We start from the raw sequence: 24,671 nt of genomic DNA, 5'->3' as shown, positions 1-24,671 counted from the left end.
TACCCTGGGCATTCCTACACACCTCCAAATTTTCTCTGCTTTGTTCTGAGTGCGCCCTTAGCGTGTGCTCTGCTTCACTGTCAGCTCCTGTCTGAATGCACCTTGAAAAATGCCCAAGGTGCTATCAAAGAAACCAAATGCAGAAGGAAAAACAGAAGACACTGAATGTATTTAAAGATTTTTAAAGATGCTTACCTGAACAGAATGGGTTTGTGGGATTGAAGTTAATGGCAAACTCATGGGATACCTGTCGAGAAGAAAAGGCCTAAATTAACATGGAGTGAAGAGCAGGTCGCTCACTACCAGTTTAGGTGGTGCTGCAAATCTGGTTTGGGCCTGGTGTTTCCCTGGGGCAGGACCCCGTGGTCACAGATGTTACAGTCCATCTTGCTGGGTCAGTAACACTTTGAGCCCTTTGCCACCCAAGCAGGAAGTAGCAGCAAATACAAACATGGTCAGGATTGATCAGTGTTTGAGGATGAACCGGTTCCTCACTCCCCCCATCAGGAGCCACCTGAAAGTATTACATCATGCATTCTTCTACAGCTATCAAAGCAGGTTTGCCCATATGGCTTCCTACTGGCTGCCTAGAAGGAAAACATGCAGAAGGGATGTTCTCAGACACATGAGCCTTCTCACCAATCACTAGGAGGAATTACTTCATCCTATTGCAGGTTATAAAGGGATAAAACTCAATTCATCACAGGGAGGCCCAGTTCTGGCAGCAGCCCAGTTCCTCAGTTCTCTGCAAGTGGCCTGATGCAGCAGAAGGGACGCAGGCACAGAGCAAACTGGGTTGAAGACCTGATCTGCATACCAGCTATCATGGCAAATCCATGGCATAATCATCATGGCAAGGCCAGCAGATGATTAGCTTCATCATCTGGGTCTGCATGAGTGTGAAAGGCAGCACAGCAGAGGTGGCGTAAATGCTTGGGTGTGATGGACGGCAAGTGCCAGCTGTTTTTTTCTGGGCTGGTTTTCACTGGCCTCCAAGGTAGATGCAAGATCCTTCTACCACCTTCTTTCAGGCTGAAGGAGATGCTCTCATGAGGATGCCCTGTGGGACACTGGCAATAGCAAGTAGCCTAGCACACCCTGATCTGCAGTGCATTGCACTAGCCCATCCAGCAAAACCAAACAGCAGTGCTGGCTGTAATCACAACGCCTCCCTCAGCTGCTTCCATGGGAAGAACCTGCTGACAGAAACCACACAACGCTGGTCAACAGTTGATTTGAACCCCTCTCTGCCAGCAAAGGCAGGGCAGCTCAATGGCCCAGGTGCAAGAGAGGGTCAAGGCTCCTACCCTTCCATATGAATCTCACCAGTGTTGGCTTGGGTCAACAGCTTGCTTGGGGAACAACCGTCAGACCTGGGGGTTTGGGCATTCCTCACTCTGCTACCTTCAGTTTATGCACCGTAAGAAGCAAACAGACTCTAAGGAGCACCAAGGATGCACATCTGCCTCTCCCAGCACGTCTGAAGGTTGAAGGGGTCAATCTAGGCTTTCAGGCCACCAGCTTGAGGGCTCTGAAACAAAAAGCTCCCACGCTGTCTGTGCCAAAGTTACAAAACAAGGATATTTCTCCCTCTCAGAAGGGTGGAGGTTTGCTGAGCTTCTCAGCCAGGGGAGCAGTTGGGGACATGCGTATTCATAACACTGGCAAAATGACTGTCCTTTAAGGCGTCCTGGAACAGAAGTCCTCCTGAGACTTCAATAGCAGCATGCATCTGATTCAGACTTTCCAATTATATTGGGCATTGTGTCGGAAGCAGCAGAAACCATTTTTGCAAGAGGCTGTAGGGTGGGAAACAGCATCAAAACAAAAGTAGGTCAACCAGAATTCCTCCCCATGCTGCGGAGCTGCTTAGCTGTCGGCCTGGCGAACATCAACAGCCTGCTTGGGTCTCCCTGTGCCTGTTGAGCGCAACCAGCAATGCTCCCAGCCACCAGTAACCCTGTGTTAGAGGAAAGACGGAGTCTGAAACATGTGACTGTGTTTTGCATACACCCTTTCTTGAAGCAGCCTCAATTTTGGCAAAATGTCCAAATTCCAATCTCTTGGTTTTCAGTTGTAAAGGGCTCAATTTTCTATTCAAAATTCTGCCATAGGAGTATTTATAGATGAGGCAAGCAAAAATATTTTCATGTTTTGCACTGCAAAAGAGAGGTTTCTCTTTCTTCTAAGCTGTAACAAAGCGGTTTGGTGCTGTGCTCCTCACTGTCTACATAGCAGACCCCCTGCAGAAGTGTTTCAAAACCTCCTCTGGAGTTTTTACACGTTATATATATATATGTTGGAAAACTCAACAGAAGGGCTTCAAAATAATGAAGAAAATTTAAAAAAAAAGAGGAAAAAAAGTTATCTTGTTCCCTATCCAGCTCATACTTTGAAAAACAGTTTTTGTGCAGGCAAATGGATTTGGAGCACCAGTATTACATTCATCAACAACTCACAGGGAGAAACTCTTTCAAACCACCCCAAAGGGTAAGATGTTAATTTGCAGCCACCCTGTGCTTTCTTCTTCTGAAGGACGGAGACAGCTGTAGCTCCATCCTTTACCATCAGGAATTAGTGATGTGTCTTGCAGACACACAACCAGAGCCTATGCCCAGAGAACTGACACTGCAGAGGATTCTCTGCCACTTCCCCTAGTGATCCCACCCCTCCTGTGACTCAGTTTCCTTAGATATATATATAAAAAGCAAATGGATGCAAAGCCTTGGGGATGGCATGTTGGCAAAGACACCAGCTCACTTTGGTCAACCCCATCTCCCAAACCTGGGGTGACCAGTGGGGCTCCGATGTTAACCATCACCCTCTCCACTGCTGCCTTGCCTTTGCTCATCCCCCAGAAACCAAAACCCATCTGCTTCCCTCTCCTGTTCCTTTGCTGGGAAACTGCTTGAGGCTCTCTACAGAGCTAACACATGGCAAGATGTTCTTTGACATTTCCAATGAGACTTTTGTGTGCAAAACATCTTGCTGCGACGGGTGCCTGGGAAGCGTTGGGGGAGCCATGGCAACGTGTGATTTATACTGCTCTTAACCCTTTTCTGTTTCACTCAGGTTTGTGGGTACAACAGCCACCCCCTGTCATGCCCCTGGGAAGCAGCATCGGCCACACTGCTCCCCACCATCTGCCCACTGTAACACAGGGCATTGGTTTCAGTGATTGTTTTGGCTTTGAAACTACCCAATGAGCTTAGTGATCAAAAAACCTTGAACAAAGGAATTGGGTAGTGATGCTAGGTGAGCTGGGTGGGCATGAAGCTCCAGGCTGGAGTGGTGCAGGATGATGCACTGCGGATGCCTCCACTGCTAACCTGAGGCAACAAATGGTTCACTCTGGGCATTTGGGTGGGTGACCTTTAGGCACAAGCCAAGCACGTGGGGAGGGAGAGCTGCTCTCTGTTGGGGCTTACATGGGCTAAGACATCATTCTGGGGGAAAAGGAGGTGTTTTTCCTGGTAGTGCTTAGAGAGTATCCCCAGGCCTATGGGAGCAGCCCAAAACATTTCTGTGGCAGGCTACAAGAGGCAGACACAGTGGGAGAAGAGGAGAAGCATCTCTCTGCCCCACAGCCCCTAGGCAGCATCCTCAGCCCAGCACCACCTCCAGCCTTGCAGTAAGGGATGCTTCCAACCCAGCAATGCCTTTCCCATGGGCACTGGCCCACACACAGAGGCAGCAGAGCAGGATGCTCACTGTGATTATTCACCTATTCCCTCAGCAGCCCAAGCCACTGTACCCTTTCCATCCCCACTATGCTTTCCATTGCTATTTCTCTCCTTAGCTAATAAATCCCTGATGGCATCTGGCTCTAAGTCCTTGGAAACTGCTTACCAAGATTTTCCCATTGAAAGCTGTGAAATGACAGACCAGAGACATTTGCCAGCCGAGGAGGATGAATCAGCTCCAAAGTGCACATGGAGGGTTCTCCTCCTGTGGCCTGCAAGCTGCAAGAGCTCCCACTTGAGTCACATGAATTTTGGCTGCTGTGAAAGCAGAGAAAAGTGCAAAGCCAGAGCAGGCAGGATATCCTCAGCCTGGTGACTTAATGTGACCACTGTGCTCAGCCCAGAGCAGAGCTCCCCTCCTAAAGAACACAGCAGGCTCACTGAGACTGAACCCCAGAACAAAGCTGGGAGCTTCTCAAAAACAGCAAGCAGAAAGAAAATGCACATTAAGGGCATGAGCAAAGAGCAGACAAAAGACCCATCCAGTAATGAACAACAGGGGTGTCCCAGCACATCTTCTCAGCCATGAGAACATGCTCCTCATCAGGCAAAGCAGTACCTGCCCACCTGAGGAGCAGGATGCTCCAACTCAGGCCCTTGCAGGACAAGGGTGTCTTTAACTCCTTTGGTGCCTAATCCCAACAAAAGGTCAAGGTGGTTTTGGGGAAAATCCCTCTGCTCCAGTTCTTGCTGGCTCTGGGGACTGCATCACATCAAGGCTAACTAGCTCCCACCCCCCTCCCAGGCTTTGCCACCATCGGACACATTCATCCAGTGGCCTTTTCCCCCGCCCAGTCTTGTTCCTGTCTCTTGCCAGGAAAATGAATCAATGCCTGGCTCTGCCCATTAATGCCAGGGAGCTGCTGCTTTCATACCAGTTTAGAAGAGAGCAATAGGCTGCCCGTGCCCTATCCCCACCTCAAGATTCACCCACACTGTCACATCTCACTCTCCACCAGTCGAAATTCCACATCTGCCCATTCCTGCTCTGCCTGGCAGCTTTTCCCTGATCGAGCCAGCTGGGAAGCCCCAGCAGCTCCGCTCCTGCCCAGGCAATATCAGGACAAACCACTCTCAGACATCCAGCTAGCCACAACACTTCACCTTCCAGTCTGGCGGGAGCTGGGCGCCGAATCCCAGAGCAGGAAACATCTTGTCTCTAAAAGAGAAGAAGCAAAACAGTGGGTGTATTCACACACAGGAAGCAGGCTGGCACAGCTCTTGCCATGGCCTCCCCATGCTACCAGCTCCCCAACACCCAGCTACAGTGAGTGACAGCTAGAAAAGGAGCCAGCTTTCCCTTCCCCCAGAACACAGTGCCTTTAAAAATCAGGAGCTGAACAGAGACAGAATATATGTTTGCCTTTGGCTTTTGATCCTTAGAGAAAACTAAGATCTCATGCCCAAACACCTGTATCTCTTGCAGACATGTAACCATAGAGATTTAAAACAAAAATTAACTATCCATTTTGTCCACAAAAGCCACTATGGCAAGACCAAGATTCCTATTCTGTCTTCTTTGTTGATGTCTAAGATGATGTTTTTCTGTGTTGTACCCTCAGGGTGACTGGGGAACAAGGCAAATACCAGCAAGCTGAGGGCGTCTGCCTTTGCACCAAGAAAGAGCCAAGTGGATGCCCCACCTTCTCTAAGGCACCCTTTCTCTCAACAACAGTGATGGGGGGAGAGGAGAAGCCTTGGCCTTACCCTCTCCTCCTCCTGCATCCCAATGTATATGGAAAGTTTCTCCAAGGAGCTTTTCAAAATCAAGGTGTTATTTAATCCTGGCCTTGCAGCTGGGAAATCAAGATACCTGCATCCCATCAGCCCCCCCAGGAAGTCAGGAAAACATCCACAAAACAGGGAGGAGGCAGGGGGGCAAGGGGCTTACGAGTCATAGTCCTGGATGATCTGGCCGACAGCCCAGATAGCTGACAAATATTCGTTTGTCCCCATGGGGTTGATGTAGTGCAAAGAGGAGGGGTCTCGAGGGTTCCCATTGGAGGCTGTGAAGTCAATCCCAACCTGGGGGACAAGAGAGAAGCACAGACACGTGCTCCATTAGCAGACATCACCACAGACCTGGCAACCAAGCCTTCATTGCCTTGGAGGTCAACACACAGCCCCATCAAGATCCAAACCTCAAACTTGAAAAAGTTTTAACAGCTCGTCACCTTCCCTAAAAAAAGCTGATTCAATAACAAGTTAGGCAAAGCCATTCACTATTACACCTACAGTTTTCAACAGCCAGCATCACAAATCATGTCCTGAAGCAGCCCCTGCTGCTGCAGCAGGCCATACCATCTCCAGCTAAGGATCCTCGCTACCCATCTCCCATGTGTTAAGTTCAGGAACTGAGTAGCTCCATGGACACTAAAGCAGCCAGGGCCACCTGGGCATCTGGATCTCAAGGTCTTTGATCAACGAATCACAACCTTGAGCACATCTTTCCCTGTGAATTCACTAGGCTTTCCTGAGGACCAGCGTATACTGAGCTCTCAGGGGACTTTGTTGGCAAGGCACTCCTTCTCCCTCCTCAATTAGGCTTGCTATCTAAAAACGTGTAGAATGCCCTGATTTGACATGACTGGGAATGAAGAGCCAGGAATAGGCAAGCAGGCGGCGCAACTGTGCTCACCTTGTTTGCTCAGCAAATATGCAAAAACCAGAATAACTCCAGGGCTAAACTATGCTCAGGGGATTCACACGGGATTTTGCTCTGTATCTGTAATGGGAGAGGATGAACTGTGATCCGGATGAGAAAGGACTTAGGCCTGGCTGGCGCAAGAAAATAGTCACAGCCCAGGACATGCCACCACTTTGTGCCAGGCTGGCTGATAAAACAGGCTTGACAGGACAAGGGGACATGGTCTTAAACTGGAAGAGGGTAAGTTTAGATTGGAGATAAAACTGTTGTTCAGTGAGTGTGGTGAGGTGCTGGCACAGGTTGCCCAGAGGAGCTGTGGCTGCCCCATCTCTGGTGGTGTTCAGGGTCAGGTTGGAAGGGGCTTGGAGCAACCTGGTCTAGTGGAAGGTGTCTCTGTCTGTAGCAGGGCAAGTTGGACTGATGATCTTCAAAGTTCCTTCCCAACCCAAAGTATGATTCTATGAAAACCCAACCTCTTCATCAAACAACCTTACAACTTTACCAAAACTGTTGTAACACCCATGCCCGTGTGCCAAGCTCCTGCTGAGCCACGACAAGCATGGCTGGAGAGCAAGAGGGAAAGGGAAGCATGGTAGGGGGGCCCAGAGGAGTCAGACAAGCAATGGCACAAAGAGCAGCACTGGGGCTACAGGTTCCAGGGGGATGCAGCTGCATCCTCTCCTCTGCATCTTTAGCCCTTCTCTCCCCAGTGCCTTCCTCCATAGGAGGACACCAGCTGCCTTTCCATGGGGCATGTGCAGCAGGAGCATGTGCAGCAGCTGCCTCCTCCCAGCTCTGGTGTTCCTGAAGTGTTGAACCCACGGCAAACCCACCTGGGGTTTTGGACCAAAGATGCCTTGGGCAGGGGAGAAGCCCTCCAGTAACCGGCAGATCTTTAGATGGGGTGCGGGGAGATTTCATTATTCAAGCCTAATTCACATAAGAGCTCTATGCTAACAATAAAGTTAATGATTTTCTCTTCACTCTCCAGCACCACAACCTGAGCACACAGAGACAGAACGGCACACAAAAGCTCTCCCAATCTCTCCTGTTCCTATGACAACTCTTCCTTCTCCTCCTACTCTCCCACTCCACCATGTTTTTAGATGAAACAACAAAATACAAACTGAAATCCTGTGAGTGCTCACAGCTCTCTGCATACTGCACCAGAAAAGTTTGGAGAAACTAAAAACCCCAGTTCTGCGTTGTGGTGGTTTCACTCAGGGTTGTAATGTCCTCACTTAGTTACTCCTGACAAGCTACGGTCCAGCTTGAAAGAAGGTGGAAATGGCAGTAAAAATGCAGAAAACCATCTCATTAACAGCCCAAAGCCTCTCAGCTGGCTTCAAAATAAGGAGAGCTTCTACAAAAAACCCTGCAATGGGGAGAAAAGCTGGTAACATTATGAGAAAGGGCAGGGGGTCTTTGTGTAAGTCTGACCTTAAGCCAAAGTCTAGCCAGCTCCCTCCAGGCTACTGCATACACCTGAGCATCACAGTAACGACCCTCAAACACCCCAAACCCATGCAGTTTAACAGCAAAACAAGGCAGCTCCTTGTTGCCATGAAAGGCCACCCAAGCTGGTGCCAAATCTCACACAGAACCTCCCTCCCTGGTCTTGAGTGTTAGATACATTCATGTTACTACTACTGGGCAGAGAAGAGCAAAAGTCCTTACAGTAAACATCAGCTGGCAGCCTCCCAGGATGTAGTCCAGAAAGGAGAAATCTCTGGTTATCTGAAAGAAAACCAAGCCAAAACAAGGAGTGTTTCCGCAATCTTCACCACTGCAGAACAAAAAAATACCCGAAAACCCACAGAAAGTGCCCAAGCCTGCGTCACTGTGAGGTTGGGCCTTTGGGGACATTCAGCCACTTGTCAGAGTGATGGGAAAAACCATCTGGGACTCCCACAGCACTGTTTTGGCAGTTCACAAGCTATATGAGGCCAAGCAGAGCTGTATGATGGGCAAGAGCTGGGCTGGGTAGGCCCAGACAGAGGTCATTGAGAGCTGGAAGTGTCTGTCATGGTGAAATGAATGGAAGGTCCTCTCCCCACAGCCAAAACAGTCTCATGCCACCTGGGAGTCAGGAGGGTGGAGCTAGGCTTTTTTCAGTGATATCCAGTGATAGGACAAGGGGCAATGGGTGTAAACTGGAGCATAGAAGGTTCCACGTTAACATCAGGAAGAACTTCTTTACTGTGAGTGACAGAGCACTGGAACAGGTTGCTCAGGGGTTGTGGAGTCTCCCACATTGGAGATATTCAAGGCCCGCCTGGACAAGTTCCTGTGTGATGTACTCTAGGTTACCCTGCTCTTGCAGGGGGGTTGGACCAGATGATCTCTCAAGGTCCCTTCCAACCCTTGGGATTCTGTGATTCTGCAGATCTGGTGTGAGAAAAGCTGTATGGGTGCCATACAAAGGGAGGACTTCAAGATCTTAGGTCAGAACAAAGACCCCTTTCACCTGACCTGACACAGAAGAGCTGGTAAGCACCTAAAGCTTGGGCTTCATGCAGGTGTTGCCCGTATTGAACACCTCCTCCTGGGACTGTGCCTACCCGAACTGCTGAGGTGAGTAGCTTGAGAGAGGATGCCTTCAACACCGGAGCAGCCGGGAGAAGCTCAGCGTCCAGGAGCCCCAACTCAGAGCGGTGAGAGCCACCCAGGGAGCCTCCTCGACAGCTCTCGCCGTATGACCAGGGCCCGGTCTGGGAGCTCTGCTCTGGCTGCCCCGGCAGTGGCCACCGTAGGCACCCAGACAGAGCCAATGAGAGGGGAGGCTGCAGTGCAGAGCTCAGAGCATAGAGAGGGCCTGCACTGGTCTGGTGAGGGAAAGGTGCACAATGGGCAGGGCTGCACTCGGTGCTCCCTGGTGGAGGTCCTCCTGCAGCAAGTGGCTGAGCTGTGGGACGCTATTAATAGGCTACGAGATGTCAGGGTAGCTGAGAGGAAGCAGGAATGCTTGCTCCTGGCCCAAACTGTGCAGAGGCCTCAAGCATCCCCTGTAGCTCATGGAGGAAAAGAGGAGGTCGTTAACCTGCGAAGCTGGGAACTGGTGACAAAAAAAAAAAACAATAAAAAAAGGAGGAAAAGGACAATTAAAAGCAAGGGGTTCCTCCGAAATATGTTGTCCCCACGCAGAACCGCTTCGCTGTCCTGCATGGGGCTCATGAGGAAACCCACTTCCACCAGAAACAGCCAGCTGATGCACTGGTAAAGAAGATCTCTACTGGTGCTGCCAGGAAAAAGTGGCGGGTCGTAGTAGTAGGGGATTCTCCTTTGAAAGGGACAGAAGCACTCGTCTGTCAGCCTGACGTGGTCTCAAGGGAGGTGTGTTGCCTACCAGGGGCATGGATCAGGATGTGGCAGAGAGGCTGCCTGCTCTAGTAACTCCCACAGACTATTGCCCACTTCTGGTGACACATGTGGGTGCTAGGGATATAGACAGTAGTAGCCTGGGGAACATAAAGGACTACAGAGCCCTGGGAGAGGTGGTTAAGGGCTCTGGAGCTCAGACAGTCTTTTCATCTATTCTCCAGGATACAGGGGAGGACCTAAAAAAAGCTAGGAGGATTAGCCAGGTTAATAAATGGTTAAAAGGGTGGTGTCACAGTCAGGGGTTTGGGTGTCTTGAACATGGGACCCAAGTTTGTAGGCCAGGTCTAGCGGGGGCTGGTGGAGCTGGTCGATAAAGGGGGAAGGGCAGTTTTGGTAGGAGGCTTGCGAGATTGGTCAAGGAGGCTTTAAACCAGATGTGTTGGGGGAGGGGGGCATCATCCCATCCCAACACACCCAGTCAGTTGCCAGCACCTATAATAAATGCTCGGAGCAATGCAGAGATATTCTGTCTGCTCCAGCGAATGAGCCGGCTTCATTTGGAGCTCGGCTCAGATGCCTCTATACAAATGCCCGTAGCATGGGGAACAAACAAGAGGAATTAGAGATGTGTGCTTGTCTACGGGGGTATGATATAATAGGCATCACAGAAACATGGTGGGATGGCTCCTATGACTGGAGTGTTGGAATGGAAGGTTACAGACTCTTTAGAAAAGACAGGCCTGGCAGGTGGGGAGGGGGAGTTGCCCTTTATGTTAGGGATAGGCTGGAGAGTATGGAACTCTGTCTGGGGACAGGTGAGCAGTTAACAGAGAGTTTGTGGGTCAGGGTTAAAGGGAGATCAGCGATGGGAGACATTACTGTGGGGATCTGTTATAGACCGCCTGAACAAGAGGAATCTGTGGATGAAGCACTGTATAGGCAGATAGGAACACCATCACGCTCACAGGCCCTTGTTTTCATGGGGGACTTCAACCACCCTGACATCTGTTGGAATGACTGTACAGCCCAGCACAAGCAATCCAGGAGGTTCCTTGGTTGCGTGGAAGACAACTTCCTTCTGCAAGTAATAGAGGAGCCGACAAGGAGAGGTGCCATGCTTGACCTTGTGCTCACCAACAGGGAAGGGCTCGTTGGAAATGTGGCACTCCAGGGCAGCCTTGGATGCAGCGACCATGAGATGGTTGAATTTGAGATCCTCAGGACAGTGAGAAGAGCGTGCAGCAAGCTCACTGCCCTGGACTTCAAGAGAGCAGACTTTGGCCTCTTCAGGAACCTGCTTAGTAAGGTTCCATGGGATATAGCCCTAGAGGGCAGGGGGGCTCAAGACTCTTGGTTGGTCTTCAAGGATCACCTGCTCCAAGCTCAGGAGTGTTGCATCCCAACTAGAAGGAAGTGCAGCAGGAGGGCCAGGAGACCTCCTTGGATGGATAAGGAGCTGCTGAGGAAAATTCAAATGAAAAAAAGAGGCTTATAAAAAGTGGAAGCAAGGACAGGCGGCCTGGGAAGAGTACAGGGATGTTGTCCGGGAAGCTAGGGACCAGGTTAGGAAAGCTAAGGCCCAGTTAGAATTAAACTTGGCTAGGGATGTTAAGGATAACAGGAAGGGATTCTATAGGTATGCAGCAAATAAACAGACTAGGGACAACATGGGCCATCTCTGGAAGCTATCAGCAGAACTGGCTATTCTGGATTTGGAGAAGGCTGAGGTTCTGAATGACTTCTTTGCCTTGGTCTTCACTGGCAAATGCTCTGACCACACCACCCAAGTCTTGGAAGGCAGACGCAGGAACTGTGAGAATGAAGACCTTGGGCCCACTGTAGGAGAGGATCTGGTTCAAGACCATCTTAAGAAACTGAACGTACACAAGTCCATGGGACCTGATGAAATCCATCCGCGGGTCCTGAAGGAGCTGGCAAATGAAGTTGCTAAGCTGCTGGCCATCATATTTGAAAAATCATGGCAGTCAGGTGAAGTTCCTGACGACTGGAAAAAGGGAAATATAACCCCCATTTTCAAGAAGGGGAAAATGGATGACCCAGGGAATTACAGACCAGTCAGTCTCACCTCTGTGCCTGGCAAAATCTTGGAGCAGATTCTCCTGGAAGGCATGCAAAGGCACATGAAAAACAACAAGGTGCTTGGTGACAGCCAGCATGGCTTCATCAAGGGGAAATCCTGCCTGACCAATTGGGTGGCCTTCTATGATGTGGCTACGGAACTGATGGACAGCGGTAGTGCAGCTGATGTCATCTACCTGGACTTGAGCAGAGCGTTCGACACTGTCCCACACTACATCCTTGTCTCTAAATTGGAGAGACATCGATTTGATGGATGGACCACTCGGTGGATAAAGAACTGGCTGGATGGCCGCACACAAAGAGTTGTGGTCAATGGCTCAGTGTCCGGCTGGAGACCAGTTACGCGTGGTGTCCCTCAGGGATCGGTGTTGGGACTGGTCTTGTTTAACATCTTTGTTGGTGACAGGGACAGTGGGATTGAGTGCGCCCTCAGCAAGTTTGCCGATGACACCAAGCTGTGTGGTTCGGTTGATCCGCTGGAGGGAAGGAATGCCATCCAGAGGGACCTTGACACGCTTGTGAGGTGGGCTGATGCCAACCTCATGAAGTTTAACCATGCCAAGTGCAAGGTCCTACACCTGGGTCGGAGCAATCCCAGGCACAGCTACAGGCTGGGCAGAGAATAGATTCAGAGCAGCCCTGAGGAGAAGGACTTGGGGGTGCTGGTCGATGAGAAAATGAACATGAGCCAGCTTCAGTGTGTGATTGCAGCCCAGATAGCCAACTGCATCCTGGGCTACATCAAAAGGAGTGTAACCAGCAGGTCAAAGGAGGTGATCTTGCCCCTCTACTCTGCTCTTGTGAGACCTCACTTGGAGTATTGTGTGCAGTTCTGGTGTCCTCAACATAAAAAGGACATGGATCTGTTGGAACAAGTCCAGAGGAGGCCATGAGGATGATCAGGGGATTGGAGCACCTCCTGTATGAAGACAGGCTGAGAAAGTTGGGGCTGTTCAGCCTGGAGAAGAGAAGGCTGCGTGGAGACCTCATAGCAGCCTTCCAGTATCTGAAGGGGGCCTATAGGGATGCTGGGGAGGGACTCTTCATTAGGGACTGTAGTGATAGGACAAGGGGTAATGGGTTAAAACTTAAACAGGGGAAGTTTAGATTGGCTATAAGGAGGAAATTCTTTCCTGTTAGGGTGGTGAGGCACTGGAATGGGTTGCCCAGCGAAGTTGTGAATGCTCCATTCCTGGCAGTGTTCAAGACCAGGTTGGACGAAGACTTGGGTGATACGGTTTAGAGCGAGGTGTCCCTGCCCATGGCAGGGGTGTTGGATCTAGATGATGTTAAGGTCCTTTCCAACCCTAACTATTCTATGATTCTACCTGAGCATAGGGTGGCACCAGCAAGTTGATACATTGGGTGCTCCAAGTGACAAGATACCCAGGCACAAAGGAAATCACACTTTGATTCATGTTTTGCTGGACCTGCACTTGTAAATGCAAAGGTGCTGGGGGCAGAAGGGATGGGAAAGCTCAGGAAGAGCCAAGCCCAGACAGGAGCAGAAAGAAACATCCCAGCGTCATACTCACTTTGCAGGAATTGACAATTATGATCCCCGAGTTCTTGTAATTCTTTTTCTTCTTTTGCTTTTTGGGGTTAATGCACTCCATCTCAAGCTGTAACACATGAGGCAGACACCGGTGTGAAAGTGGTGCTGGTCTGTGCTATGGACTGCAGATGCCACCAGCAGCCACATCCCAAGGGCACCCTCCCTCCATGCCTCTCAAAGTGCTGACGAGATAGAAAAGAATCAGAGTGAGTTACAGGTATTTAATGGTGGAATTGCAGGCACAGAACCTGTTGGGGATGGGGTGGGTCAAACACATGAATAATTAGGGCAGGCAGTACTCCTAGCAATGAGAGCAGCCCTGCTTATCTATGAGTCTTCACAACATGCCTTCAAATCAGGTGGCTTCTGCCAGGGCTTTTGTCCAAAACTTCAAGTGGAAGATGGGGACACCATTGGCCACAAAACCAGTGCAGACTATCACATGTCGCCTTCAGGCCCCCAAACCACAGGGCACCCCCCAAATCACAGGTGCTGCTTCAGACATCTCAGCAGAGCCCAGGACTGACTTAGCTCTCTCTCTAGCTCAGTTGCTTTAGCTACAGTGGCCTGGGTCACTTATGGTGTGGGTGGAAGGAGAAAGATGGCTGGACTTGGCCTCTCAGAATAGGTTGAGGGTCTCAGAGCTAGTACCAAAATCCATTGTCAGCTCCAAGGAGCCCATTCCTTGTTTTTCCCTGAAAGTGTGTCAGCACTTACTGGAAAGGCATCTTGGGCTTTGCACATCCCAGCCACTGAGGTCTGAAACTCCCCGATGAAGTCATGTCCTCCATCACTGTCATAGTCGTAACACACCACCTAGGGTGGAAGGAGCACAAACCAGCCTCAGACACAGACACTATGCCCTGCAAGGAGGCCTGCTGAAGTTCCCAACCTTTCCTGTCGAAGACCCCAAACAAGGGTAGGGTTTTGGGGAGGTTTGGAGGTTGTTCTGCTTTGATTGGTTTGGGTTTTCTTTTAATAAACCAGCCATGGGGTTTTAGATGTTTAATGATCAATCCCAGAGGCTGACCACCACCATGAAAGCCAGAGGGGCCCCCTTTACCTTTATCAGCTTCTCCACATCTCCGTCGCACAGTGACACCAAAGGCACAGTGAAGGGCTTCCAGGTGGGGTCCAGCGTGTACTTGACCACCTGCAGGGTGGGAACAGAGGGATGCTGTTACAACAGACACACCTGCTGGGAGAGACTGCCACGAAGCAGGGACACATCTCCAACTCTGGACCAGGCTCAGTGGGGCAGGCCAGGCAAGCTGCAGAAGTTCAATCTCAGCCCTCTTTTGCCTTCCTAACTTAGACAGAGCATCCCCCCTCCTTCTCAGGTTGTAGCACTTGTGAGTCCCAACAGATTCATTTGCATTACATCTCCGAGGCAGTTAAACAAACCTGCTTGCAAAAACAGCTGCATCACACTGGGTAGCATGGGCACAACCAAGCCCAGAGCATGGGCACAGCCACTTACCCCACCAGTCCAAGGCCAGGAGCTACTACTTACACCCTCTGCTTCCCACTGCTTGCACCTTACTCATTGCTTACTCTCTCCCAGCATTGCAGGGCAGCCTATATCCATCTGGGGTCTGACCATCTAGAAGATGGAGCAGCGGAATGCTGCAACCAGCCAGGAAAGCCAAACAGCCCTGGGCACATCCTGCCTCATCTGAGTAACATCTGCTGCCTCATCTGGAGAAATATTAATTGGTGCTTTTTGACATTTCCTGAGAGAATACAATTGTTTGCTTAGGTTTACTTGGTGGAAACAAAGCAAACACTGGCAGGCTCCAGGCACATGCCATGTACCTCAGAGATGCCTGCAGGCAGGTGGAGACCCTGTTTCATGAAGGTGTGGTGCTTTAAAAGAGAGATTCATGTGAGTATTAGAAAGCTGGATATAGGTGGCAGATTAACCCTTCTGTGTGCAAGGCAAACACAGGGATTGGAGGACTTCGGACCTTTGCAGCTGCAACAGCAACAGCAGAGCTGGAAGAGGTTCATGGCTGTGCTGCAGGCAAACAGCAACACAGGACTTGAAACAGGCATCTTGTTTTACAGACAGGCTTTGATGTGAGACCAGGTGAAAGAAACCCTGATGCTGCAAGCACAGTTTAGTCAAGAATACGTAAATTCCTCCTGTGGGAGGCTGGGAAGAGCAGAGGGAGCCCGTGCACCCCAAGACAGTGCCTGTGCTGCCAGCCAGGCCCTGCAGTGCTTGGAGAGGAACCTGGCATCTCCATTGCATGGCATCCACACTGATGCTTCAATACCAGCTGTAATGAGCACCCTGATTCTTCCCTGCCAGGTACCTCCATCATGGCACAAGGAATACCAGCATCAGATCAAGAGCTGGTTATATTTCCACACCAAAAGCTGTAAGAATGGGGAACCTTATTACTTCATATCCAGCATCAAAACACATAGATGGTCACGTGGTGTGGGATTCCTCTGGGGGCAATGGGATGCATTTGGGGCTGGTAAGGAGGAGACTGTTAGAGCCCCCATTACTTGAAACAAAACCTGACTAGATCCTTTTCCAGTGAAACAGGAGAGTGGAGAAACTGGGCAGCAACCCAGAGGAAAAACCAGTGTATACATGTGCTCCCCATAAACCTGTGCACCCTTAACAGCGATGGCTGGTGCAAAGCCACATTCCCAATTCCCACGCCTCTTCCAGGAGGAAGCGCTGAAGGTCACTCCAAATCCCCACGTGCCTGAGAAACGTATCTCGGTGAGTCAAAGCCCTGCTACCCACACTAAACCAGGAGGAAACAACCAAACAAGGTCCCAGCCTGCTCCCACAGAAATACAAAGAGAAATAATTAAGTTTGGTATGAATTAAATATACATGGAAACGTGTGTGGGAAAGCACAAAAAAAAAATCCAGAGCAGGGCTAGAGTCAGCCTGTGTCAGGACCACAGATCATGGGATGTTACACACGTCCTGGTGTGAGTGGGGGAAATCCTCATGGACTGCACAGCAGTGGTAAAAAGCAACCTACTGCAAGACTTGGTAAATAAACACCATGGTATATGTATAGCCTTCTCGGCAGGGGCTCCAGCTCCACTAGACATAAGCCAAGTGCTTGTGCTCTGAAGCTGGAGACACCCGGAGACACCCGAGCATCCTCCTAGCTGAGGATGTGGGAAAAGCTTGTTTTAACCTTTCCCTGTTGCTGCTCCCTAGGCCACCTCCCGCCACCTCTCTCCACCATCTGCCTGGGTCACAGATCATCTTGCTTTCCTGCAAGTGGAGGGAGAGTGGTCCAGGGCTCAGCCCATGTCCAGGCTGAGCATAGTGGTTAACGTGGATTAGAAAACCACCTCTCTCTCTGCTTGGTATATATGGGAGGGAATAATACAGAACAGATCTCAGGTCCTTGATAGTCTCAGTAAATCCTTATCCACTTGAGTCCAGCAGCCTCAACTGGGTACCAGGAAGGCAGCCATAAGTTAGAAATCCCTGGATCCCACCGCATTTTATGGGTCATGGGTGAGATAGTCCCATGAAGGGCAAGAGAAGCTGTTGAAAGGAATGGTCATGTCTCTGCAGCTTGGGTTAGAGTTGCACTCACCTCTGTTCTGTGGACCAGCATCGATTTCCCATCGTCACCTGGTTTATAGAACTCCAAGAAAGGGTCTGACTTTCCAAACAGGTCCTGGAGAAGAGCAGGATGGGTCACACAGTGCTCTGCAAGCAGCCGGTCCAAGACACCTCCTTCCCCAAGCAGTGCCAACCCCACAGACTCATGTCCTCAAGAGAGAAGCTCACAAGCACACCAACAAACCAGCAGCACCCATGGGCACCCACTCCTCCGTGCCCTGGCCACACGATCCCATGGACTTTCAAGCCACATTTTGGCACTGATGCTGCAGGAGAGTCAGCACCCCGGCATGTGCCCTGGCACCAGTGAGCACTCTGGGTGGAGATGCCATGGAAAACAGCCCCAGATGGGAGCCAGCTGCATTTGGGTTTGACAAACATCCAAAGCTCCAAAAGAAAAACAGAATTATGAAGTGCACGAGTGTCTTGGGGGAAAATGAAGAAAGCCCACCCTCCTCCACACAGAAGTGAAGGATAAGCAGAGGAAATCTTTCAGAAGCAAGCTGCCCTGGTGTTGACAGGGATTATGTAACACCCACCGAGATACACAGCCCTGAGTCAGTGTGTACTGCCTTTCCTGCCCATCTCCTCAGATGTTCGAAGATATTAAAGGGCTGCTGGTTACAAGAAATACGTGCCCCATGAGAAAAACACATCCCTGCTGCACATGGGGGCATCTGCAGAGGAGTAGGACAGCACTGGTGTCACCCACGCAGGGAAACTACAGCATTCCGACACAGGACTTCATTCCCATTCAGCAGGACTAGGAAGTGAAGAACAAAAATACCACCCTAAAATATCCCAAATTATTTACTGAGAACTCAATCCATTGCAGCTGGGTTTTTCCTCCCAGAGGGATGTGGGTGCCTGAGTCCTTCAAAAAGCTGGAGGAACTTAAGAGTTTGAACAGGAGCTTTTGGGCTTCCAAGTGACGTATCAGGGATGCAGGGGACTGCTCATGGAGGAGGAGCCCCAGGACCTGCTGTCCACAGCCAGCATGGGAGATGGTGGCTGGGACAGACAGAGGCTCTAGTGAGGCTCCAGCAGAAAACCCATTAACATTTGTATACAAATCCTGTTTCCAGAGCCAGCCAGAAAAGTAAATCCCTGCCAAGTGTTTGGGCTTGGAGAAACAAAAACTTGCTTCAGTCAGAATTCTTCTGCCAGAAGAGCAGACCAAAAAGTCTCACAGGGATGTGTTCTGGTAACGTGGGGCTATTTTCTCTTACCCTTTTTCACATGTTTGCAGAACAGAAACTCAAGCCATTTTTTCTCCAGGGTCACGTTTATGGAACAGTTCTGATCCTGCTCACTCACAGTGCCTGGCCTTGGCACTTTCAAGCTTCACTGATGGATTAAAGAACCAGCAATGTGTACTTGGCCCTGCTTTTGCTAGCTTAACTTGCAACCCAGTGCAGTTTCAACAGCCAGCTCAGCGTGGGTTAGTGGAGGCACCAGCTCAGATGGCAGCAGGGATCTTTGAAGGATGTCAGCTGCCATCTCATGTGGACCAGCGTGGTCTGCAAGCCCAGTCAATATTGTTCCATTCAGAACGGGGTGGGAGATGCCTCAAAGCCACAGGATTACATGCTGCTATTTTAAAACATCAAAACAACAAACACCTCACTCCTGCAAACCTGGCAGGAGATGGAAGCTGAGCAACCACAGGAGCTCAGCAGACCAGACTGGTCTGCAAACTGATCCAAGAATCTAAATCATGTAAACTGGTCCTTGCACATCACAGATGAGGACGGTGGAGGTGGCACTTCCACCAGGCACATCTTCAAACCACAGCTTCCAGCAGCAGTTCCAGCTCACAGTGCTTGCTCTTCCTGAGCCATGCTGAAGCATCATTGCCCTCTGGCTGTCCCCACGGCTGTGGTGGCACACACACAGCTCTGAATTTACCAGGGCCGATACCAGGTGAAAGTACCTCCCTTTTGCAAGACATTTTTCCTTGAAACAACTCTCCCAAGAGCTGGACAGGCTCTGATGAGGTTCCTGATAAGGAACAAGAGCCTCAGGCTGGTGCTGCTGCTGAAATGCTCCTGCTGTGCAGCTTTGGCATGTAAAGCAAGGTGGTGAGCTGTAGGTGGAGAAACCATGGACATGTAATGGGGAGGAGGACCTGCCCACAGCCTGAGAAAGGTCCCAGATTCTGGGTGCTCATGGTGGGAGCTGCCAATAATGACCAAAAAGAATTGTGTATCATCCAATTTCCTTGTTCAGACTGTTTTAATTTCTGTGAAGTGACATGAACATCCTTTGCATATAAGCAGGACTCTGAGCAGTGCTGTGCTGTGTGGTACCTGAGGCCGCACAGAAACCCCATCAGCAGGCATTCACTGAGGAAGGAGCTTTCTGCTGACACCTATTGATAAGCTGGATGGAGACCAAGAAGGAATATCACAGTCCTTATCCCTGTGTAACCAGGTAGATGCTGAATTTCTGTACCTTGACTGTGGGTCTGAAGGGCAGCAGATGCACAGGTATTGTGTTCTAGCTGAAGAATATCAGAAGATGCAATAGGTTATGCTTGGTAGAGGAGCTTGGTTGCAAATCTGATTAGAAAGGCAACTCCTGCCCATGTGGTGCCACCAAGGAAGTGGCTGATAAAAGTGGAGGTGTGCCTCAGGCATGCAGGGAGGACCCAGGTGCTTGGCCCTGCTCTTCACAGTGGCCACAGCTGCAAAGGGACCCTGAATGTTGAAGGAAGGGCTCCAAGCCTGCTGTGAAATCCCATCCCTTGCTTTGCAAGGGAGCAGAGGCTTATTCCTGGGGTGCTGGAAGAAAACTGTTGCGTTACAGATGCCTTCATTGACATGCATGGGGATTGACCCTCAGGCACATCCTAGACATTGTCAAGACCATTTATGAAGTTATGTGGGTATTTTCTGGTAGGGGCATTTGGTTTTCTGCACCAGGCAGGGTAAGCAAGAGGGCAAGAAAAAAGCTATTGCCAGCAAGTTGGAAAAACACTTGGGTAAATCAGGCATCCATCCGGTTTGGACAACAGGACTGAACAAACAACGTCTTCTGCCCCAGCAAATACCCTTCTGCCTGGATGACTGCTTTATCTCAGTTTAAAAACTGAGAGCTATCCTGCCAGTAACACAAGCTCTGACTAGGAAGAAGGGAAAAATAATATTCCCATCTATCGCTTAGCAACAGCACTGGTTTAAGAGGGATATTGCTGGTTGCCTGGTAAATAAGGTCAGATGGCTTTGTTCAGCGAAGTTCTCAATTTCCTGCATATCATATCCAAAGCAAAACTCGGGCACTACTTGAAACCATGAAGTCAACACTTCCTCCTCAGAAAAGGTGGGCCCTACTGCTCAAGACACAAGATGATGTTCACCCCGTTTCCAGAGGGACTGAAGGCAACGAGCCAGGAGCTGTCACCACTTCTGAGGTTCAAGGGCCATCAACACTGCCAGCTCCGTCAGGAGACAGTTCCAAATGACAGCCATCAAAGTAGTGTATCGGCTGTCTTTAGGACACACAAGTATGCAGACTGTGTGCCTCACATTATCTTTCCATTTCAGTGAGCATGATGAAGAACGCAATACATGCCAATAGAAAATCTGAGGCATGGGTGTACTCAGTGGCACCACCAGGACTTGAACCCCTCCAGTCTTATCCTGATGCTTGCTCCACCAGGACTATTTTATGTCACTGCTATGTCCAAAAGCAGAGATTTCTTTAGCCTGTGAGGGTCAGAAGTTTAACACTGCATCACCCAGTCAGAACCCCACTCACCTTTTTATCCAGTTTTCTGCCTGCCATGCTCAGAGTAATCACCCTGTTGTCAGAGAGCTCTTGGGCAGCTATCTGAAAGACAAGGCAAGGTTGCATTGATTTTCAGGTACAATTAAGCCTGTTGAATGGACAACCTGAAGGGATAATGAGGTGCCAGGACTCCCCAGACAGCCCCTTTCCCCATACCATTGGTTCTAAAATGAAGCCCCTTTCTTGTGTGTCATACCTGAGCTGGTCTCACAAGGCTTTTCTGCATCAGGGCTCATCAGGATCTGGAGAAGCCTCCAAGGACCGACCCATGAGGAAGCAGAAGCCATAGAAACCCTTGCCTGCAAGATGTGCCACCTCATCCTCCATACCCCAGGCTGGGCATAGCAAAAACCAGCTGCCCCATCCCTTGGGTGAGATGCCAGTGGGAGCAAGAACTTGAGCCACATATCCCCATAATCACTCGAAGAGGCAGCCCCAAGAGTGAAAATTCCACCACTGCTCCTGAGGCACTGCAGCAGTCAGGAGTACAGCCCAGATTACTTCAGTTTAAGAGACTTTATTCACATACACTCCAGAAGGGCTTCAGCTGCCAGCCACCAGTGGGCCAGTTTTGCCTGGAATGTGGTCTAATGAGCCTTTTGGTATTTTAAGAAAACGAATGTAACAAAAAAACCCCACCACCTCACATTTATTCACTTCTGTTACCAGCCATTTTCTGAATCATTTGTATTTTATCTCCTCAAGGCTGTGTCCTGCCCAAGCATCTGCTCCCCACCTCTTCCTCCTCCACTCCCTGCGGTGGGCTGAGCCATTCCCTAGCATCCTTGGCTGCAGCATCCTCCCTTGTGGGAACACGGTAGACAATTCCCTCACACACGGTGCTCCCAAGTTCAGCTGTTTGCTGGCTCCCAAGGAGGTTATCCTGGAGGGAGGTATTTCCTCACTAGAGGTATGTGGAGTAATCACAGCAAGGTTTGTAGAAAAACTTGTAGAAATAAAGGGGACAATTTTCTGCAGAATGAGAAGTCAGGGGGTTACTGGCACTTAGGAGCCAGGGAGTCTGCAGAGATGCAGCTTTTGAATCTGCCTGGGCAGCTCTTTAATATCCTGAACAACCTCCTAGCCTTTCCATGGCAAACACAACTCTTTTGTCCACAAAGGCCCCATTCACCACATGCAAAACCCAGTTTTCTCCTCTGCTCTGTATAGATGGGAAGTCAAAAGTTCCCTACTGCAAAGGCACAGCGTTGACTTTCTCTCCCACCTAGTCCTCATTGGGCAAGCACAGTCACCACAACCAGCAGGATGAAGAGGAGCTATAGGGAAGTGGATGAAATTTGCCTTTTGCTGATCCCCACAAAAGCACACTCAGCCAGTGTCCAGCATTTTAGGGCTCATTGCAGGCTAGAAAAAAGCTGGACTGTGCAGACAACCCAGGGACATCCTTGTGCACACTGCTGGAGGCTGCTGGTGGCATCTTCTCTTAGCCAGCATGGACAGTAACAACACCCCCACCTCTGTGCTCAGCAAAGGCACGCAGCAAGGTCTCAGGATTGATTTTACAAACACAGTGGGTTGCTTTGGGATTTTCCTCCACCTCTTCAAACCTAGGGACTCTCATGCAACCATATCCACCCAACCAAGGTTCTTCTGTTGCATTCACCCCTGTGGCATCTCAGTTAAGGAACTGGATACTTGGACAAGATCAAAGAGGAGAGGGGTGAGGAAGGCAGGCTTTGGTTCCAAACTCCATGTCTTGTCTGTGTCAGTCTAAAGCTAGAGCCTGCTCCTCCAACAGTGTCCATAGCCCATGCTCCAGCAGCGTGCTGTGCCAAGCAGTGGGCAAAGGTGCCCACCACACACAACCCTGTTGTCATCACCCAGCCTAAGCCAGGGGAAAAAAAACCACAAAAAAACACAGATCAGAAAATCACATCAATAGTACAAAATTAAGCAGATGTCTCAGACCCTTTGATTTTTAGTGACACATTCATGACCTTCCTTTTTTATAACGTGTAACCTTTGAACTTGACTGGAAGCTTTTAATCTGGTCCAGTTCTTCCTTCTTGAGCATTGAACTGGGTGTCAAGTGCTAATACACATCTTGGAGCTGGCACATGTGCTTGTATGGTTTTTACTATTTCCTTTAAAGACTAACTGCAGTGATTAAGAGAGAAAAGCTGGTAGCATCTTCCTAGCCTCTAGAGCAAACAGCAATGGAGATGCACATGCAGCAGCCAGGTCCTGGGGCTTTTAAACCCCTGCAGTGCTTTTAAACCCTTCTAGTACTTTTAAACCTGGTGGAAGTTTAACTCTTTGCTTGCCTTTTTCTCCACACCTTTGCTGCCCAGCTGCTTGTCTCACAAAACCCAGAACACAGAAGAGATCAAAAAGGATGGACAACGTGGTGGGAGGGAAATGCACCTAAATTTAGCTTTTTCTTTTAAAAAAACCCTATTGCTAAAGAGATCTAGAGTGGGTAGGCCACTGCCCGAAGGGGTCTGCATCGGAAGCAGCGGCTGTTGCTATGAGAATTGTTGCTACGGCACAGCTCCCATCCTCTTACAAAAAACCCATACATGAACAGCAAAGGCACCAGCCCTCTCACCTCCCGCAGTGCCAGCAAGGGCTGAGCAGCAATGTTGTACCAGATGACAAAGAGCAGCAGCAGGTTTTTACTTTATACTTCTGCAGATTGAGGTTTTTCTTGTTTCAGAGACGGAAGCAGAGATTGAAGACTCACAGCCCAGGGCACCAGGCAGACACCAGGCAACATGGTTCCTGCCCAGAATACACAGTGGTCCAAAGAGACCAAAGCGGGCAGAAAAACAGGAGGGAAAAATGTTCATAAGATAAAGTCAGGTCTCCTGGACCCCAGGTGAGTGCCCTGCATTGCCCCCAGGTTATTATCCACCCTTGCATACAGTAAGTAATGTAAAGGAGTAACTGTACCGTTATCATCCCTTTCCCAGCTGGCTTGCCATTCCCCAAAAGGAGAGTCCTTGTTATTTTCTTGCTGGAGACAATCTAGGGAAGCCAAAGAAAATAAAGTCATGATTGTACAAATGATCAAAAGCAGTCTCATAAGCAACTCAGTTAATTCTGATTAAGCATTTACAGGAGTAGAAGAAAGGCATCACACTCAGGGATGACCATGATACTGTGAATATCACCACCATTACCTGATCCCACAGGGAATGGGGCAGCAGCTGAACAGTGCAAAGCAGCACAAGAGGCTGAAGCACTACTTCCCGCTAAATCCAGGGACCAGCTCCTGTGTGAAAGAGGTCGGTGGGACCTCACACAACCAGAGCTACTGTGGCTTGCTCCTAGCAAAATCATAACTCAACTTTTCAGACCCCATTGAAATACTTCTAGCGTGACCCTGTCACCAACTGTCTTTTGGGACACACTTCCATTGGTGAATCCTGATTACAAGCCAGATGCTCTCCCCCAGCATTGTTCTGGACACCCTACACAGCAGCGGCCAAGCAAGGGACAGGGGTCAGCATCCCCAGAAGGCATGTTCTCCCTTTCACTTCTTGCCTGTAAGAGGCCAGACAGGGTGATGCAGGAGCTGAATGGAACCCCTTGAGATTTTTCTCAGCTCACTGAGTTTCAGTCCCCTCCAGATCTGGGGATCCTGTAAGTTTCTCCCAAGAGGCATGGACCTGGAACTGTCTGTGCTCTGCTCCCATACCTATCGAGGACACATTTGAGATCTAGAGGTTGCAGCTTAAAATGTGCAGTCCCACCCATTCTTCTGCCTCCACCTTTGGTCTTGTATCACACAGCCAGAAAATAATAGTGACTATAAAGAAACATGCAATGAAATATCTTGTTGCTCCTGACATCCAGGTGACCCAGCCATGCTTGGATTCCTCCCATTCCTCCCCAGAAATGTTCTTCTCCCTTCTGGGAGATCTTATTGTGGCCTTTCAG

General features: G+C 49.8%; 1 protein-coding gene across 2 annotated transcripts in view; it reads right to left on the bottom strand.

The window, feature by feature from the left end:
• Positions 1-24,671, bottom strand: part of CPNE2 (copine 2) — a 56,454-nt gene that overhangs the window by 7,734 nt on the left and 24,049 nt on the right. For both annotated transcript variants that reach the window (XM_061369096.1, XM_061369097.1), the window contains exons 4-13: positions 23,682-23,756; positions 20,739-20,810; positions 16,951-17,034; positions 14,430-14,519; positions 14,084-14,182; positions 13,347-13,433; positions 8,068-8,127; positions 5,635-5,768; positions 4,848-4,902; positions 196-247 (exon numbers count right to left, since the gene is read on the bottom strand). In XM_061369096.1, coding sequence (XP_061225080.1) covers positions 196-247; positions 4,848-4,902; positions 5,635-5,768; positions 8,068-8,127; positions 13,347-13,433; positions 14,084-14,182; positions 14,430-14,519; positions 16,951-17,034; positions 20,739-20,810; positions 23,682-23,756 — 808 coding nt within the window. The remainder of the gene's footprint in view (positions 1-195; positions 248-4,847; positions 4,903-5,634; positions 5,769-8,067; positions 8,128-13,346; positions 13,434-14,083; positions 14,183-14,429; positions 14,520-16,950; positions 17,035-20,738; positions 20,811-23,681; positions 23,757-24,671) is intronic.

The sequence above is a fragment of the Neopsephotus bourkii genome, unplaced genomic scaffold (assembly GCF_033783945.1).
Source record: "Neopsephotus bourkii isolate Nb327-2 ecotype Australia unplaced genomic scaffold, CSIRO-AGI_Nbou_v1 NB_1474, whole genome shotgun sequence".
Classification (NCBI taxonomy): domain Eukaryota; kingdom Metazoa; phylum Chordata; class Aves; order Psittaciformes; family Psittacidae; genus Neopsephotus; species Neopsephotus bourkii.
The sequence above is the reverse complement of the archived record's forward strand: the minus strand, read 5'-3'. Positions and strand labels throughout refer to the sequence as shown.